General features: G+C 39.9%; 1 protein-coding gene across 1 annotated transcript in view; it reads right to left on the minus strand.

Moving 5' to 3' along the window:
- Window positions 1–16,458, minus strand: part of F13A1 (coagulation factor XIII, A1 polypeptide) — a 154,042-nt gene extending 137,584 nt beyond the window's left edge. Inside the window, exon 1 of the mRNA XM_008569953.1 lies at window positions 16,393–16,458. Within this exon, the coding sequence (XP_008568175.1) occupies window positions 16,393–16,458 (66 nt within the window). The remainder of the gene's footprint in view (window positions 1–16,392) is intronic.
- Between the last annotated feature and the right edge of the window lie 464 nt (window positions 16,459–16,922).

The raw sequence follows: 16,922 nt of genomic DNA on the forward strand, positions 1-16,922 counted from the left end.
CTGACATCATAAAACTCAGGTTTGAATTCTATGTCTGCTACCAAGTAGATGTACAGCAGTAGTTGGTTTCAACTTCTTTGAGGCTCGGATTTGTCATGTCTCCAGAAAAAAAAAAAAAAAAGAGTAATAGGTAACAGGACTTAAAGAGATTTTTGTTGGTTGGCTAGAAAATGAATTCAAATACGATGTAAAACACTAATTTGGTTGCACAAACAAAGCTTATAGGGTACAGTGAGGTTATCATTTCCTGAAATCCTGCCCTCTAAAATGTTAGAATTGTTTTATTAGGTAGAAGTGATATTAGTTACATACACTGTTTTTAGGACAAGTAAGGAAATGGTTTTTGTTTATTCTGAGTACAATTTCTTTATTTGTTATGTAACCACTTTCATATTCAACCCAAACATGTGTTCATTGCCAGTCCCCTTAGTGATTTAGGCTTATGGTCATAGGCAATGGTTAAAAGTTCGTGCTGCCAGAGCAATGATCTGAGTTTGAATTGTGGCACCGTTACGTCTCACCCTTGCAACCTCTGGCAATTTGCTTGACCTTTACGAAGCCCTACTTCCTTCCCTTTTTCTTCAGAAAACAAAGATCACAATACTCACAGTAAGAAATGAATTAATAAGAAGGACATATAAAATACTTTGCACATAATTTCTCATGTGAAGCAAATACTTGAAAATTTTTAGCTGTCATTTTAATAGAAGATTAGAGATTAGGTCATTTTACCATATTTTCAAGCTCATCACACTTTATGTATAAACTACCTCAAAGTAAATCTTATTTTTCTTTATTGCTGCAATTTTGGACCAAATTCTTATTTCATTGTCTTAACCTCAAAAGTAAAATTTCCCAGTGGGTTTCCGAACTGTGTATAGAAAGTTAACCTCACAGCATTCTTTAACTCATTAGTTTACAGTTTCATTTACAGTTTAGTTTATAAGGTAATCAAATTTATAGATATTTTAAAACGGAGCAAATCTTTTACTTACAAACATTTCTAAAATGTAGTAGATTAAGTATTATTGACTTAAAGAAAAACACAAATAAGACAAGTCTGGAAATTATTTTGATTGTAAGCAAAAGAATCTTCAAAAGCAAAACTTATTCTTTTCAATTGTTTTATATGGATTTCACATTAAAACAAACAATGCTACATTTTCACCTCTTTATTTACTGAGGTCTTTAAAAGATTCTTTGGTAGGCATATTGTCTGAGATAGAGCATACTATCTCAGTTGCAAAAGTTACTGCTGTGTTATCCTGCAAGGATGCTTAATCTTAATGAAAATAATAATTTACACAGTGCAAACCAGGGAGAAAGATTAGAACCCCAGTGCTTTGCTATGTGTTATGGTATCAGTTAATCACCACTCAGAATGAATATCACATACACTCGTCATAAATCTGATAAAGACTTACAAATGGTTTTCTGCCAAGGTGCTACAGTGTCTAAGTACTACTCTTGGGAATACACAGGGGTTAGCTTCCCAGAAAGCCCTACATAAATCCACCTGCAAGAGCACGTTTGCTCCAAAGGCACCTTTATTCTTCCATTTCTGTTTACACTTACTCTTTGCTCATGCTCAGACTCAGGATGAGGTTGCCCTTTGCCCTGGAGGCCTTGTCCTCTGGAACCCCCTGCATTACTAAAGGTAGATATCAGGACAATTTTACCAGGTAAATGGAACCCATAATTCATTTAGTACAGTGACTCCCAGAAGCTATTGCCACTAAATACTGATTTGGATTTAGAATGTACAGTATTAACGAAGACACAAGTTTAATAAGAATAAACCTTCAAGGATAAAAATCTATGCGATAATGATGGACTTATGTTTTAAAAAATAAAGGTTGAAAGGAATTTTAAAACTGACATAAGCATGCACCTTTGGAAATAGTAAAAATCAGAGCATGTATCTGAAAGCACTCTTTATACCTGCTGTGTGCTCAAACCTCAGCCTCACCATTGTTCTAACTTCCACTTTTGTTGAGAACATTGAAAGAACTAAGACAACCACTTGTTCCCAATATTATACTTCAAATTGTGACTTCAAAGACTATCATAAGTTTTATCTATCAAATCCATGTTATATAAAAATAGTAAAGAAAAAGGAGAGTTGTGTGTATTCATGCTGGCTTTGAACCCCACCATAACATAATCTAAAAACTGTTAGAACATTTTTCTTTCATGCAACAATATTGCCTACTATGTGCTAGCTATTATTTGAGTGCCAGGGTTATGACAGTGAAGAAAACCAACAATAACTCCTGTGCTCAAAGAGCTTATATTACACAGAAAAAGCTACTGCCTGTGATGGTTATTATGTTTCTGTTATTCCTTTATTCCTTATATCAAACTATTCAGTGGAAACTATTATCATCCTGATCTGACAAATCAGGAAACTAACTATAAGCAGTGGAGTTTGAACCCACTGGAGTCTGGCCTGTGAGTCTGGGAGTCTACCCACTAAGGTCTACGGCAAGTGTGTGTGTTGAAAGTGCTTTGGGGTTGGCGAGAACTGTGTTGACTTCTGACTCTACAATTAATCACTGGTGCAATTTGGGGCAAATTGCTTAACCATCTGAGCTTCCATTTCCTTGGCTCTTTGCAGCTTAGTTTTGAAAATGAAAAGATATAGATTTTATATCATAATAAAAGCTTTATGCCTGGCACACAGTAGGTGATAGCTCATGGAGCATTTACTGTACATGGTTTAAAGAAAAGAGCCACTCAAAGGTAAAGGCAGAAGGAAGAAGAGGTAATTTTATCCCCTCTGTTTCTGCACCAGAATAAAGGTGGGTGTCCCAGGAAAGCTGGCTACTTTTGTTGAGGAAATCGTTGTGGCCAAGAGCAAAGCAATTCAGCTGGCTCTGACACTTCCTGTTTGATTCTGGGCAAAGCACTTACCTCCTGTCAGCTAAAGCTTCATTCGTTCTATAAAGTGGAGATGACAGTGGTCATAGTTGTGATGGGGAGGCAAGCTGGGTCAGTGGCAGTTGTTATTTCGCTGTCATCCTAGGCTTTCTGAGTCCTCTCAGTGATCCTTTCTCTGCTCAGCTCTGGGAAGGCAGGATGGGTTTACCAACTGCCAACAAACCTCTAGAACCCAAATCTACTTTTAAAGGCCAGTTTAGCACAGATTAAAAATCTTAAGCTGACTAATTTTTCTGTCAGGAGAACTTGTACAGGACAAAAAAAAAACAGTGATGTCAATTGTATTTACCAAAAAGTCTTGGCAGAGGCTGGCAAGGTCACAGGTAGGCAGAAAATCCAGGCACCCACGACCACCATTGTGCAACCCTGTCCTACCCACACAAAAGGCAGGAATCTGCCCTACTGCTACTGGGTGAGGCCTTGCACAGCTTCTGAGGAGGTGGTCCACAGCAGCCACCACCACAGCTTCTAGCAATGCAAGGATGGCTCGCTGCCACAGTGACATCCACAACTACCATGCAGATGAGCCACCACATATTTAACTTCATTGACACAAGGAGAGTCACTTGAGGAGCCTGGAAAAAAAGGAAGAAGTCTTCTCCCTCCAAGTCCACTCTAGGGAAATAGAAGAAGCAACTGATCTTCCACATAACCAGAAATCTACATAGAGATACTAGAAATAAAAAGAAAAAAAAGAGGGCCGGCCTGGTGGCGCACTGCTACAGTGCGCCACTTGGGAGCACAGCGGCGCTCCCGCCGAGGGTTCTGATCCCACATACAGGCCGGTTCCCGCTCACTGGCTGGGCGAGGTGCGGGCGCGACACCGAGGGTTGCGATCCTGTTGCCGGTCCCGGTCCGGTACGGGCACGACACTGAGGGTTGCAATCCGTTGCCGGACATGAAAAAAAAAAAGAAAAGAAAAGAAAAAAGAAAAAAAAGAAAAAGGACACCCCCAAAGGAATTTAGTAATTCTCAAATGCCAGACCCCATGGAACAGGAAACCCTTGAAATGACTGAAATATAATTCCAAGTAACTAACTATGTTAAGGAAATTCAATGAGATAAGAGAGAACTCAGTTAGAAAACACAATGAAATGAGAAAAAATATCCAGGATATGAAGGAAGAAATTTACAAAGATATTAATACCTTAAAAAAGAATGTAACAGAACTCCTGGAACTGAAAAACTCATTCAGTGAAATAAAAAACACAAGACCTTAAGCAGAAGATTAGAGCAAGCAGAAGAAAGAATTTCCAAACTTGAATATGGTCTTTATGAAATAACCCAGGCAGACAAAGAACAAGAAAAAAGAATTTTTAAAAATGAAAAAAGTCTAAGAGCAGATAACCTTAAGTGTACAAACATCCAAACCATGGGTGTTCCAGAAGGCGAAGAAAAAGGAAAAGACATTGAAAATCTATTCAAAGAAATAACAACAGAAAACTTCCTAGGTATAGGGAGAGACACAGACCTCCAAATCCAAGAAGCTCAAAGATCCCCTAACAGATTAAATCCAAAAAGATCCTCTCAGAGACACATTATAGTCAAACTGACAAAACTCAAAGACAGAGAATCCTAAGAGCAGCAAGAGAAAAGTGTCATCACTTATAAGGGAACCTCCATCAGACTTACAGCAGACTTCTCAACTGAAACTCTACAGACGAGAAGAAAATGGGATGACATATTCAAAATGCTAAGAGAAAAAAACTTCCAGCCAAGAATACTATACCCAGCGAGGCTATCCTTCGGGAATGATAGAGAAATAGTGTATTTTTCAGACAAACAAAAACTGTGGGAGTTCATCACCATACGACCATCCCTTCAAGGAATTCTCAAGGGAGTCCTGCATCTAGAATATGAAAAACAATCATCACTACCATGAATACACAAAGAACAGAATCCACTGGTAAAAACACAAATACAAATTAGAAAGAAAAAGGAAACTAAATCTTACCACCTCAAAAAAACCCCAACAAACTTTGAAGACAAACAATAAAAGGGAAAGAATGGAACAAAATACGTTTAAAACATCTAAACAAAAAGTGATTAAAATGCCAGGAGTAAGATCATACCTCTTGGTAACAACCCGAAGTGGAAATGGGTTAAACTCACCACTCGGAAGACACAGGTTGAAAAATTGGATCAAAAAGTTAGAACCAACTATATGCTGTCTTCAAGAGACTCATGTCACCAGTAAAGACACACACAGACTAATAGTGAAGGGATGGAAAAAGGTAAACCATGCAAATGGAAAGCAAAAATGAGCAAGAGTAGCTATTCTTATATTGGATAAAATAGCCTTTAAACCAAAAACCATAAAAAAGAGACAAAAAAGGCCATTATATAATGATAAATGGATCTCTCCAGCAAAAAGGCAAATCAATCAAAAACATATATGTACCCAACACTGGTGCACACAGATATATAAAGCAAACACTATTAGACCCAAAGAAAGAGATGGACCCCAATACAATAATAGTGGGGGACCTGAACACCCCTTTCTCAGCATTGGATGGATCATCTAGAAAACAAATCAACAGAGAAGTGCAGGATTTAAATTACATTTTAAACCGATTGGACTGGCAGATATCTACAGAACATTTCATCCAACAACCACAGAATATACATTCTTTTCATCAATATATGAAACATTCTCCAAGACAGACCACATGCTAGTTCACAAAGCAAGTCTCAATAACTTTAAAAACATCAAAATCATCTCAAGTATCTCTTCTGATGACAATGGATGAAAACCAGAAATTAATAACAAGTGAAACTCAAGACTCTATACAAATACATGGCATTTAAATGACAGACTCCTGAATGACATATGGGTCCAAGAAGAAATTAAACAGGAAATCAAAAATTTCTAGAAACCAATAAAAATAAAGACACATCATATCAAAAACTGTGGGATACTACAAAAGCAGTGCTCAGAAGGAAGTTTACTGCAATAAAAACATCCAAAGAAAAGAAAGATTTAAAGTAAAAATGCTACACCTCAAAGAACTAGAAAACAAGAGCAATCCAATCCCAAAGTTAGTAGACTGAAAGAAATAATTAAGATTACAGCAGAACTAAATGATACAGAGACCCAAATTGATACAAAAGATCAATGAAACAAAAAGTTGTTTTTTTGAGGAGATAAACAAAATAGACAAATCATTAGCTAGGTTAACAAAAAAAAAAAAAAAAAAAAAAAGAAGAAAAAGAAGAGAGAAGACCCAAATTACAAAAATCAGAAGTGTAAAAGGAGACATTACAACTGATACCACAAAAATACAAAGAATCATTATAGACTATTACAAACGAGTATACTCCAACAATTTGAAAACTTGGAGGAAATGGATAAGTTTCTGGACACATACAAACTATCAAGACAAAAGAAAGAGAAAAAAGAGAAAACCTGAACAGACTGATAACAAGCAACAAAACTGAAGCAGTAATCAGCAGTCTCCCAACAAAGAAAAGCCCAGGACCAGATGGCTTTACTGCTGAATTCTACCAAACCTTTAAAGAACAATTAATACAAATTCTTTTCAAACTATTCCAAAAAATCAAAACAGAGGTTAATCTCCCAAACTCATTCTACAAGGCCAGAATCACCTTGATGCCAAAATCTGACAAAAGATACAACAAAAAAGGAAAATTACAGTCCAGCATCTCTTATGAACATACATGCAAAAATCTTCAACAAAATATTTGCAATCAGAATACAGCAACACATCAAAAAAATTATGTCACGATTAAGTGGGATTCATCCCAGGGATGGCTGAAAATATGTAAGTCAACAAATGTAGTACCCCACATCAACAAAATCAAGGACAAAAACCATGTGATTATCTCAATAGATGTAGAAAAATCATTTGATAAAATTTAACATTGCTTCATGATAAAGACTTTCAGCAAATTAGGTATAGAAAGAAAGTATCTTAATATAATAAAAGCCATCTATGACAAGGCCACCACCAATATCATCCTGAATGAGTTAAAACTAAAGGCTTTTTCCTTAAGAATAGGGACAAGACAAGGATGCCCACTCTTACCACTCCTATTTAACATAGTATTGGAAGTACTAGCCAGAGAAATCAGGAAAGAGAAAAAAATTAAGGGCATCCAGATTGGAAAAGACCAAGTCAAACTGCCCCTGTTTGAAGAAGACATGATCCTATATATAGAAAAACCTAAAGACTACTAAAAAACTCTTTTAGCTGATTAATAATTTCAGTAATGTTGTAGGATATAAAATCAACATCCCCAAATCAGTAGTATTTATATTCTCCAATAGTCACCCACCCCCCAAAAAAATCTAAAAATTAATTTAACAAAGGAGGCAAAAGATCTCTACAATGAAAGCCACAAATAATTACTGAAAGAAATTAAAGAGGATGCAAGAAGACAGAAAGACATTCCATGCTCTTGGATTGGAAGACTCAACATTGTGAAAATGTTCATACTGCCTAAAGTGATCTACAGATTCAATGCAATCCCCATCAAAATACCAAAGACATTCTTCACAGAAATAGAAAAACAATCCTGACATTCATATGGAAAAACAAAAGACCCCAAACAGCCAAAGTCTTCTTGAGCAAAAAATAAAATAAAATAAAATAAAGCTGGAGGTATAACTCTACCTGACTTCAAACTGTACTACAAAGCTATAGTTACCAAAACAGCATGCTAATGGCATAAAACTAGACACTTGGACCAATGGAACAGAATAGTGAACCCAGAAATCAACTCATGGACTTACAGCCAACTGATCTTTGACAAAAGCAACAAAAACATACATTGGGGAAAAGTCTGCCTCTTCAATAAATGGTGCTGGGAAAATTGAATAAGAATGAAACTAGACCTGCAGATCTCACCATATACCCAAATCAACTCAAAATGGGTAAAGGCTTAAGTATAATATTTAAAACTATAAAACTACTAATGGAAAACATAGGGATACACTTCAGGAAGTAGGACTGGGAAATAAGAGCCCCAAAGCATAAGCAACAAAAGAAAAAATAAATAAATGGGACTATGTCAAACTAAAAAGCTTCTGCACAGCAAAGGGAACAATCAGCAGAGTGGAAAGACAACCAATGGAAAGGGAGAAAATATTTGCAAAGTATACATCCAACGTGAGGTTAATGTCCAGAATATGCAAGGAATTCAAGTACAAAACAAATAATCCAATTAAAAAAATGGGCAAAGGAGCTGAATAGACACTTTTTGAAGGTAGACATTCAAATGGCCAACAGGTACTTAAAAAAATGCTCAATGTCAGTTATCATTAGGGAAATGCAAATGAAAGCCACATTGAGATATCATCTCATCCCAGTTAGACTGGCTATAATAAAACAGACTGAGAATATCAAATGCTGGTGAGGATGCAGAAAAAGTGGAACACTCCTACAGTGTTGGTGGGACTGTAAATTAGTACAACCACTATGAAAAACAGTATGGAGTTTTCTCAAACACGTACAGATAGAACTACCACATAATCCAGCAATCCCACTTCTGGGTATGTACCCAAAGGAATGGAAATCATCATGTCAAAGGGATACCTGCACTCCCATGTTTATCACAGCTCTACTTACAATAGCCCAGATATGGAACTAACCTAAATGTCCATCAATGGTTGACTGGATTAGGAAAGTGTAAGTATATATATACTGTGGAATACTACTCAGTCATAAAACAGAATGAAATTCTGCCATTTGCATCAACATAGATGAGCTTGGAGAAAAATATGTTAAGTGAAATAAGCCAGGTACAGAGGGAAAAATACTACATGTCCTCACTCATAAGTGGGAGCTAAGACAGAAAGAATGAAAGAAAGACCACAATGATGCTTTGGACTTGCAGAGGGAGAGAACATACCTGGGGTTGCTGAGAGTGCAGGGGTGGATGGGGAGGGAGGCCGGGGAGGGGTTGGGTGGGAGACATGGGGAATAATGGCAATTTGTGGTAATTTAGTATTGAACTGATCATCACATCTTGGACACAGGTAGTGACGGTCAGCTTTGTACCCCATAAATATGCATAATCAATAAAAGAAAAGCCTTAATAATTCCAGAATCATCATGGAAGAATCACCTGTAAACTGCCATCCATTCATAATTTCTGATTTTCTCAGTCATTAATGGTTACAGTAATCTTCATTGATCACCTAGCACAAGAGTCAGCAAACTCCAGCCATGGGCCAAATATAACTTGCCAGCTGTTTGTATAAATAAAGTTTTATTGGAACACAGTCATGCTCATTTGTTTGTGTATTATTGCGCTACAAGAGCAGAGTTGAGTAGTTGTGACGCAGACCATATGGTCTGCAATGCCTAAAATATCTACTATCTGGCCCTTACAGTAAAAGTTTGTCAACCTCTGCCTTACAGGATTTTACTTTTCTTTTTTTCATTTAAAGGTTGATTTATTATAGATACTCAGCATCTAAGACTTGGGCCTAAGAAGAAAATAAAATCACCTAATTTTTCCTTCCAAAGAGAAAAACGTTACTAAACTAATAATAAACATCCACACTACTAGTAGGTCAATCTTTAGTTTCCTTAAGCCTCCTAGTTCAATTCCTCAGTCTCAGAGGGTGTTGAAAACATAGGAAGTTGGTTATAACTTTTTGCTGATTCTCTACTTATAGTTCTATTTTAGTTCTATTTTAAGATCATAATAGTTGTTCAGAGTTCCCAGAGCAGTTCACATAGTGATATAAATAAAGTGATAGAAATGAAGGTTTGTCTTTTGGGGTCTTTCCAAAGACCCCGTGAGGGAGTTTTTATGGATAGGAAACGGAGACTTGGTGAGGGTGTCACATGCACAGCATCACACAACCGGGCAGAGGTAGAGACAGAGCCTGGACCAAGGTCTTTGCACCACGAAGCCCGTCCTCCTTTCTCTGCATCATGCTGCCTCCAAGGCGTAAGGAACTAGGGAAGATAAAGGAAGCCACGAGAAGAATAAAGCTGGAAAATCTGAAGGAATATAAGGCAAAAGGCCAGTGAGAAGGTACGCTGGGGTGGAGAGCAGATGTGTGAGCTGGAAGCGTGGATCGAAGGCGTTAGCAAGTGATCGGTGAGAAAGAATCTCCGGGGGAGTGGAACTTGCAGGAGGGTCTCCAAGCTAACACGGATTTGAATTGGGAAGGTTTCTAAAGTAATGTCAGCCACTGCGGGGCAAAGGGAACGGGGTGAGCAACTCTGCAGGTGCAGTGAGGCCACGTGGCCCCAGACCAGTGTATAGAAGCAAATCAGGAACAGGTAGTGATGAACGAATCCCGGAGGGAGAGAAAGAACTCAGGTGGGCAGGCCTTTTCACATTCACTGTATGGGAAAGCTGATTATTAATGTGAGTCCTGACATGTCAATAGTACCTCAGGGTCTTGTCAACTGCTCTCTTACACCATGTTTAATTCCAAATGTAATGATTTCAATGACAGCGCTGGGGAAGAATTTTCCATGATTGAATTGTGAGGGAGGAAGTTGTGACAGCATAGTATTTCATTTCGCTAAATACCCCCTCTGCCTCGCAGGAGTTAGCATGTTTAAGAGACTACAATCAGGCTACGCTTGGAACACCCATCCATCAACCTCCGTGACTGCCCATCAGCCATTCTTGGCCAAATCTGGATGTGAGGCCCTACACAGGTAACGAAATACGTGTGTCTGCTGAACATACGTAATGTCTGGATACGCATTTGTTTTTTTTTCCTCCCCAAATCGTGCAATTTTTGTGATAAAAAAATCAGAGAAGCGGGATATGTAACATCCCAGAAAGGATTCTCATTTCACTTTTAATAATGCAGTCTTTGAAACTGGACTACTAAACATAAAAAAAAAAATGATAATTACCAATTACATCCTTTCACACTTATCTAAAATTGATGCCATCTTCCCAAGTGATTTAGAAAATTAACATATGCTCTTTGTTTAAATATTTTAATTTGTAAATTTTTTTGAGGCCACAAACTACTGTTTTTAAGGCAAAATTTCCTTGGACCATATGCCTATATTTGAATGCCTAATTGCCCCATTAGTGAGGGCCTCACTCTGCTTACATGTCCGTGTGGAAATATAGAGAGATGCACCACCTTAATCCCCCCAGCCTGGAACTAGGAGGAAGAGGATGAAAATATTTAGTACCATTAAGATGCTATTCTTTTCTAACCTTGACCAACTGGGCTTCAGCTTTGTTATTAGTGTTATTCACAAGGAAGAAAAGAGAGATGTACGTGCAGCTCAGATTCAGCCCTATGTGACTTTGGGGAAAATTCACCCTCAGCCATTCATTTCACAGACCAGAGACCCCATAGCACACCAGGCCCTGCTGAGGTAGTGCCCAGGGGAGAAATTTGTTCCCTTTTTAAAAATTAATTTGTCAGTTGATGACATTGGAATATTTTTATATTAAAAACACGATGTCCTAGGTGGTGATTAGGTTCCCAGGTAGTCCAGAAAGGTCATTAATTAGCATACAATGTGGTCAGTACAGTTGAAGAGTGCTGCTAATAGAACTGCTCCAACTCCACCTTGCTCATGCCTAGAACCTGGAAGAACATACTCAGCACCAAGGATGGGTAGGCACCAGTGACTGAGAAGACACAGCTGGTAATTGCTGGTCCCCTGGGTGCTCAGAAATGAAGAAGCCAGTGACTCAGGACACCTCTATTTCTCCCATCTCTTGGACTGTTATCTGTAAGTCAGGTGGCGACAGTCTGTTCTCCTCTTATGCTATACTTAATAACACTTCTTCTGGCTGTTTGAGCCTTAATTAATTGCTAGAAAAGCCCAAACAAAACTTTTCCTCCTTAGTTATTCACTTGGATATCTATTTCTCTTATAAAACCGAACGGAACACACAGTGTTTTTCGTCTGTACAGCCCCACAGTGCACCACAATGCTTTGTGCCCAGCAGATGCCCAGTAAATGTCAACGGGACTGAACTCTGCAAATGTCAAACCTCATTAAGAACACTGCAGAGACTTTAGAAGCTCTGGAATGAGATACTCTTACAAGAAGTAAGAAGTTCTAGTTCTAAACTTTTTCCTTCTGAGGGTGTTTTCCATTCCTTCATAAACATGTTTCAAGCTGAGCTCTGACTCCACCTAACTGCAGACTTCCTTTCATAGTGCCCTCTTATAGGAGGATCGTCTTCAAGGAACACAGAAATATATCACGTCTCCAGCTGGGAAGGTAAATTTCATGATGTTAATTCGTTTTTCCATTTGATTCATTTGTTTTTCCCCAAACGCACCTTTCATGTTCAAAATAATCAATCTATTTCCAAATGGGCCCTGAAAGTATTACAGTGACAGCATGATGCATGTGGCAGAGCTGGAAGTGTGGATACCATCACCTTGTAAAGGGAAGCAAACCACATTCTAACAAATGGTCTTAGCATGGAATGGGGGTGCACAGGGGCCAGGATGTAATAAGTCCCTGAACAACTTTTAGAAACATCAGGTTACCAGGTACAAAAACAAAACAAAACACCACCACCAAAAGAGGAACAATTAAAAAGGCACAGAAATCATGGAAGATACCAATTAAGAGGAGAGAAATGCAGATATTCAAAAGCAGATCATCTCGTTAAAGCCTTTAGGAACCTGCCCTTTCCATACACACCTTACCTGTGGGAGATTATATATATATATATATATATAAATGTTTCCTAAAGGAAGAAAGCTTACTGGTTATGTTTATTCTGGCTCTAGAAAACTGGGAAAGTGTAGGTGAGGGAGCTTCTTGCGTACAGGGATTGAGTTTATACATACAGCAGCTTGCATGATGAATGTTTCCTAAAGGAAGAAAGCTTACTGGTTATGTTTATTCTGGCTCTAGAAAACTGGGAAAGGGTAGGTGAGGGAGCTTCTTGCGTACAGGGATTGAGTTTATACATACAGCAGCTTGCATGATGTCGAGAACATAGTAGATGCTCAATAAATGCTGGGCAAATTGAAGCTAAGTATTTTTAAGGTGCCTTGCCAACCTTGATTTCATTTCACTTTTCTTTCAATGCTTCCTAAGTCACTTAAAACTTTTTTGGAGGACAGCGTAAATTTTTTTTTTTTTAAACATACATGCAATGTGCTAGGCTCTTTGAGTGATTCAGGAAAAGTAATGTCTACTTACTACCTGATGCTGACTCTCTGGTTCCTGGCTTTAAGAAGTGCACAACTTAGATGACTGACCAAGACTATAATCTGGACACGAGGAAACTCTGGCCCAGGAGGATGCCAATGGCACAGAGGGGAAGAAAAGGACTTGGCAATAAAATTCAGAGGAAACATCAACAGCTTTGAGATAGAATATCCTCACGAGGATGTCTTATTTCTGCAAAATAGGACGATAGATCTCCTTCAACAAAAACGTACACACATCTTAAATGTGTCTACATTATGCCAGGCTTTTGCTGGGATTGCTAGCCAGGAGGAAGTGGCTGACTGTGCCCATGGAAGCAGGAGAAGACCCCTCAGAGGAAGTTGCCTTGGGGTACCATCAGAAAGGTGGATGAGGTGGGGAGGAGCCATCCCACAGAGGCAGTAACAAAAGCACAGTGCATAACGGTGGGCAGAAGCAGCCCACCCAGCCAGGGCAAGGACACAGAACCCCTTGATGTTGTGCAAAGGCATCAAAGCTGTATCCTTGGGAGGGGTTGGAGATGAGGTGGCAGCCATTGAGAAGAGGCCTGATGTGACTGCATTTCAGAAAGATCACTCTGTCTGCAGGATGGAAAATGCTTTGGAGGGGACAAGAGTGGAAGAAAGGAAACAGTCAGAGGGCTGCTAAAGTACCAGGGGAGGCAGAGTAGTGTCCTCAGAGTGATGACGCCTGACTCTGGAGGGAAGAGGACAGCAAGGTGCGGGTTATAAGCAGGGACTAGAAACAAGAGAGGCAGAGCCAAAGGTGACCCCGGGTCTTGCTCATCCTTCGCCAAAGCAGTTTTCAGTGCCTGGTAAATGACATGCAGCCACGAACAAAACAGTCATCTCCTCTAACCTGAAGACTTTCTACTAAGCTGTAAGCACTGACCACTGTGCGGCTTTGTAAGGACTCTGCTCCAAAAATTAGGAACCAGTGTAGTTAACTGTGGGGTACATTCACTCAATGAAGCTAGTTTTCTGGGAATTCCCTTAACCACATGTGTGTGGCCTCATTTGAGAGAAGATAGAATATTTTTCGTCTTAAAAAAAATGACCAACAGAAAACTTTATACAATTTAGACAGAGTTGGTTACAGAATGTAACACTACCAGGTAGACTTGTTCATGTTGCTGATTCAGTTCCTAAGGAACAGGAGGCTCAGGAGTCGGACAATCTGGCCTTGAGTCCCTGTTGTCCACTTGGGGATAACTACTGTTTGTGCCCATCTGCTCTGCCTGCTGACTGCCTGGAGGCTCGCGGACCCATCGCCTGCACCCCAGAACCCTCTGCTCAGCTCCACAGGAAGCCACATCCCCAGGCTCCTTTGCCCTGTGGCTTCCAGGTAGGTTTGGCTGATGGGAGGCTTTGGAGTCAGGAGAGGGGAGCATCTCCCCTTCTCTCTCTGCTTGTTGGGGCAAGAGGTTGAGTCTCCTCCGTGGCTCCAGCTCTCCTGGACAGCCCCTGCCATGGCTGCAGCTCCTGCTGATGGCTTCTGGGTTCCAGTGAGACCTCCTCCTCCACATGCCTCCCGCTCCAGGTGTGGCAGCGTCCTCTCCTGTTCCTAATTCCTTGGCTGCCTCACCATGTCACCTGTTTGGCTTCTTAGGTGTTCCCTTATCTGTGTAACCAATGCCCTTGATTGAACTTCCATTGCTTGTGAAAGGTACTGTAGTTTCCATGTCACACTCTGGACCCTAACCCTGAACTGTGTTAGCGCTCTCTATTGGCTTTGATAGTTATCTCCATGTATACATGGGAAAGTTGAGGCTCAGAGAACTTCAGTAACTAGCTCCAGGCTCCACAGCTATCAGGTTGCAGAACAATCACTTGAATCAGGTCTGTGTGGTCCAGAGCTATGACTGGGGAAGCTCATGAACCCTCTCAGCCTACTTTCCATCTGTAAACTGGCCAGAATAAAATGCAAGAATTAAACAATAAAGTATGTGAAGGGCATTTCATGAATGGAGCAAATTATTATGATTCTCATTAATACATGGTGTCTGGTGGTCACAAGAGCAGAGAAAACTCACTAAGCCTAAGCTTTTTATTTCTGAGCATGACCCCATGGGTGATGAAGAGGTGGCTGCTGATGTGGCATGATTCAGGGATTTATTCAGTCAATGGGTATTTACTGAGCACCATTTAAGCACTTTTCTAGGTACTGAGCATCCAGCAGTGTCAACACAGATAAGGTTCCTGGAGCACACAGTCGAGTCAGTGTGAATAGGCTATCAATACACAGAGGTAAGCGCTGGGAAACAACGAATAGAGCAGCTCACAGGGACAGACGGATGGGGTGGGGGTGCTCATTTGGAGAGATGTTCAGAACAGGACATTTCAGCAGGGACTTAAGAAGGTGAGAACACAATTCGTGCAAACGTCAGGGAAGAGCACCGCGGTAAGTGCCAAGGCCCCAAGGAAGGTGGTACTTGGTGCTCAAGGAAGCCGATGTGCCTGGAGCAGAGAAAACAGCAGAGGTGAAGTCGGAGAAAGCAAGGAGATCAAGCAGGACCTTGCAGGCCATCATCAGGACTTCGGATTTTATTCTAAGAAAACAAGTCACCAGGAAAGAGACATGGTCTACCCTAAGTTCTTTAAAAAAATTACTTTAGTTGCTGTGTGAAGACTGCAGAAGAGCAACTGAGATTGCTATGAAGATCTCTTGACCTCCCATAATATCCCCTGTTTTCTTATTGGTAACAAATATCCTGCCAGTAGAAGAGAAATTAGAGAGAATGCTAAAATGTTTATATGCCTGGGAAAGGCAATATGTTTGCTTAAATTTATTACACTATGATATAAAACCTAATTACTATACCTTTCCTAAAAGCTGGTTTTCATAGCTGGGAGGGAACTGGACACTGGAAATAGGGAAACTTGCTCAGAGGAGATGATATTAAAAATGTGGCCACCAGATGTACAAAGTTCGTCTACATCACCATTGTTTCCAGGACAATCCCCAGCCCTTCCCTGGCATGAGTTTAAACAAGGCTCTGTTGTTCTATCAATCCATGGAGGTCAAAGTTTTCTGGGATCTAGAGATGGGGGTGGGGAAAGGGAGCGGTAGGATGTTGGTGTCATAATGTTTAGTTTATTGTAGTTTGCTAGATTTTATGATTACAAACCACACTGCAGACTCAGCTTTTTGCTCCATCTTACTCCAACTGTTAGGCAGCTCTTTCAACTGGTGAAGAATGTTTTTGTGTTTCTTGGAAACATTTCTCCCCCCTCATGCTGGGCTCTGGAAGCCCAAGGGGTAGAGAAGGACTTGGGGGCAAACACACTTTGGGCTGAACATGAAGATCCCTGACCAGGTGCATTGCTGCTAGCAGCTTGGGGCCTGCCTCTTCCATGTTCTCAGTCAGCTCAGGAAGCATTCCGTAAGGAATTCTCTCTTACAGGAACTGAATTTCCCCAACAAATGGCAATTTTGTGGAGCTAAAGCTCCAGTGTTTGTGTTCTATCCATCATCTGAGCAGAACGAGGCTTCTAGGTCTTAGGAGATAGACTCATTTAGTTAAAATCATTGTAACTGACTTAAAAACAGTGTCAATAGCCAGCAAGAATAAGCTCAAAAATTTAGCTGAATGTTTTCCAAGCAAAACAGGCCAATGGATGACATTTTCTCCAGAACAGTCAATTCTTATTAATAATTTAATGGCAACAATAATGGGAGTAAGAACAAGTCACTGGTAAATTCTGACAAAATATTTCTTTGTCTTTGGAATGCAATATTTAACAGCAAGTGTGAGGTGAGTTTCCATCGCCAGAGATTAAGGCGATCATTGGTAGAGCAAGATCAACACAGAAACCTTCTAAGGAGTAAGACGCAGTCCACCTG

The sequence above is a fragment of the Galeopterus variegatus genome, unplaced genomic scaffold, assembly GCF_000696425.1.
Source record: "Galeopterus variegatus unplaced genomic scaffold, G_variegatus-3.0.2 Scaffold29, whole genome shotgun sequence".
Classification (NCBI taxonomy): Eukaryota; Metazoa; Chordata; class Mammalia; order Dermoptera; family Cynocephalidae; genus Galeopterus; species Galeopterus variegatus.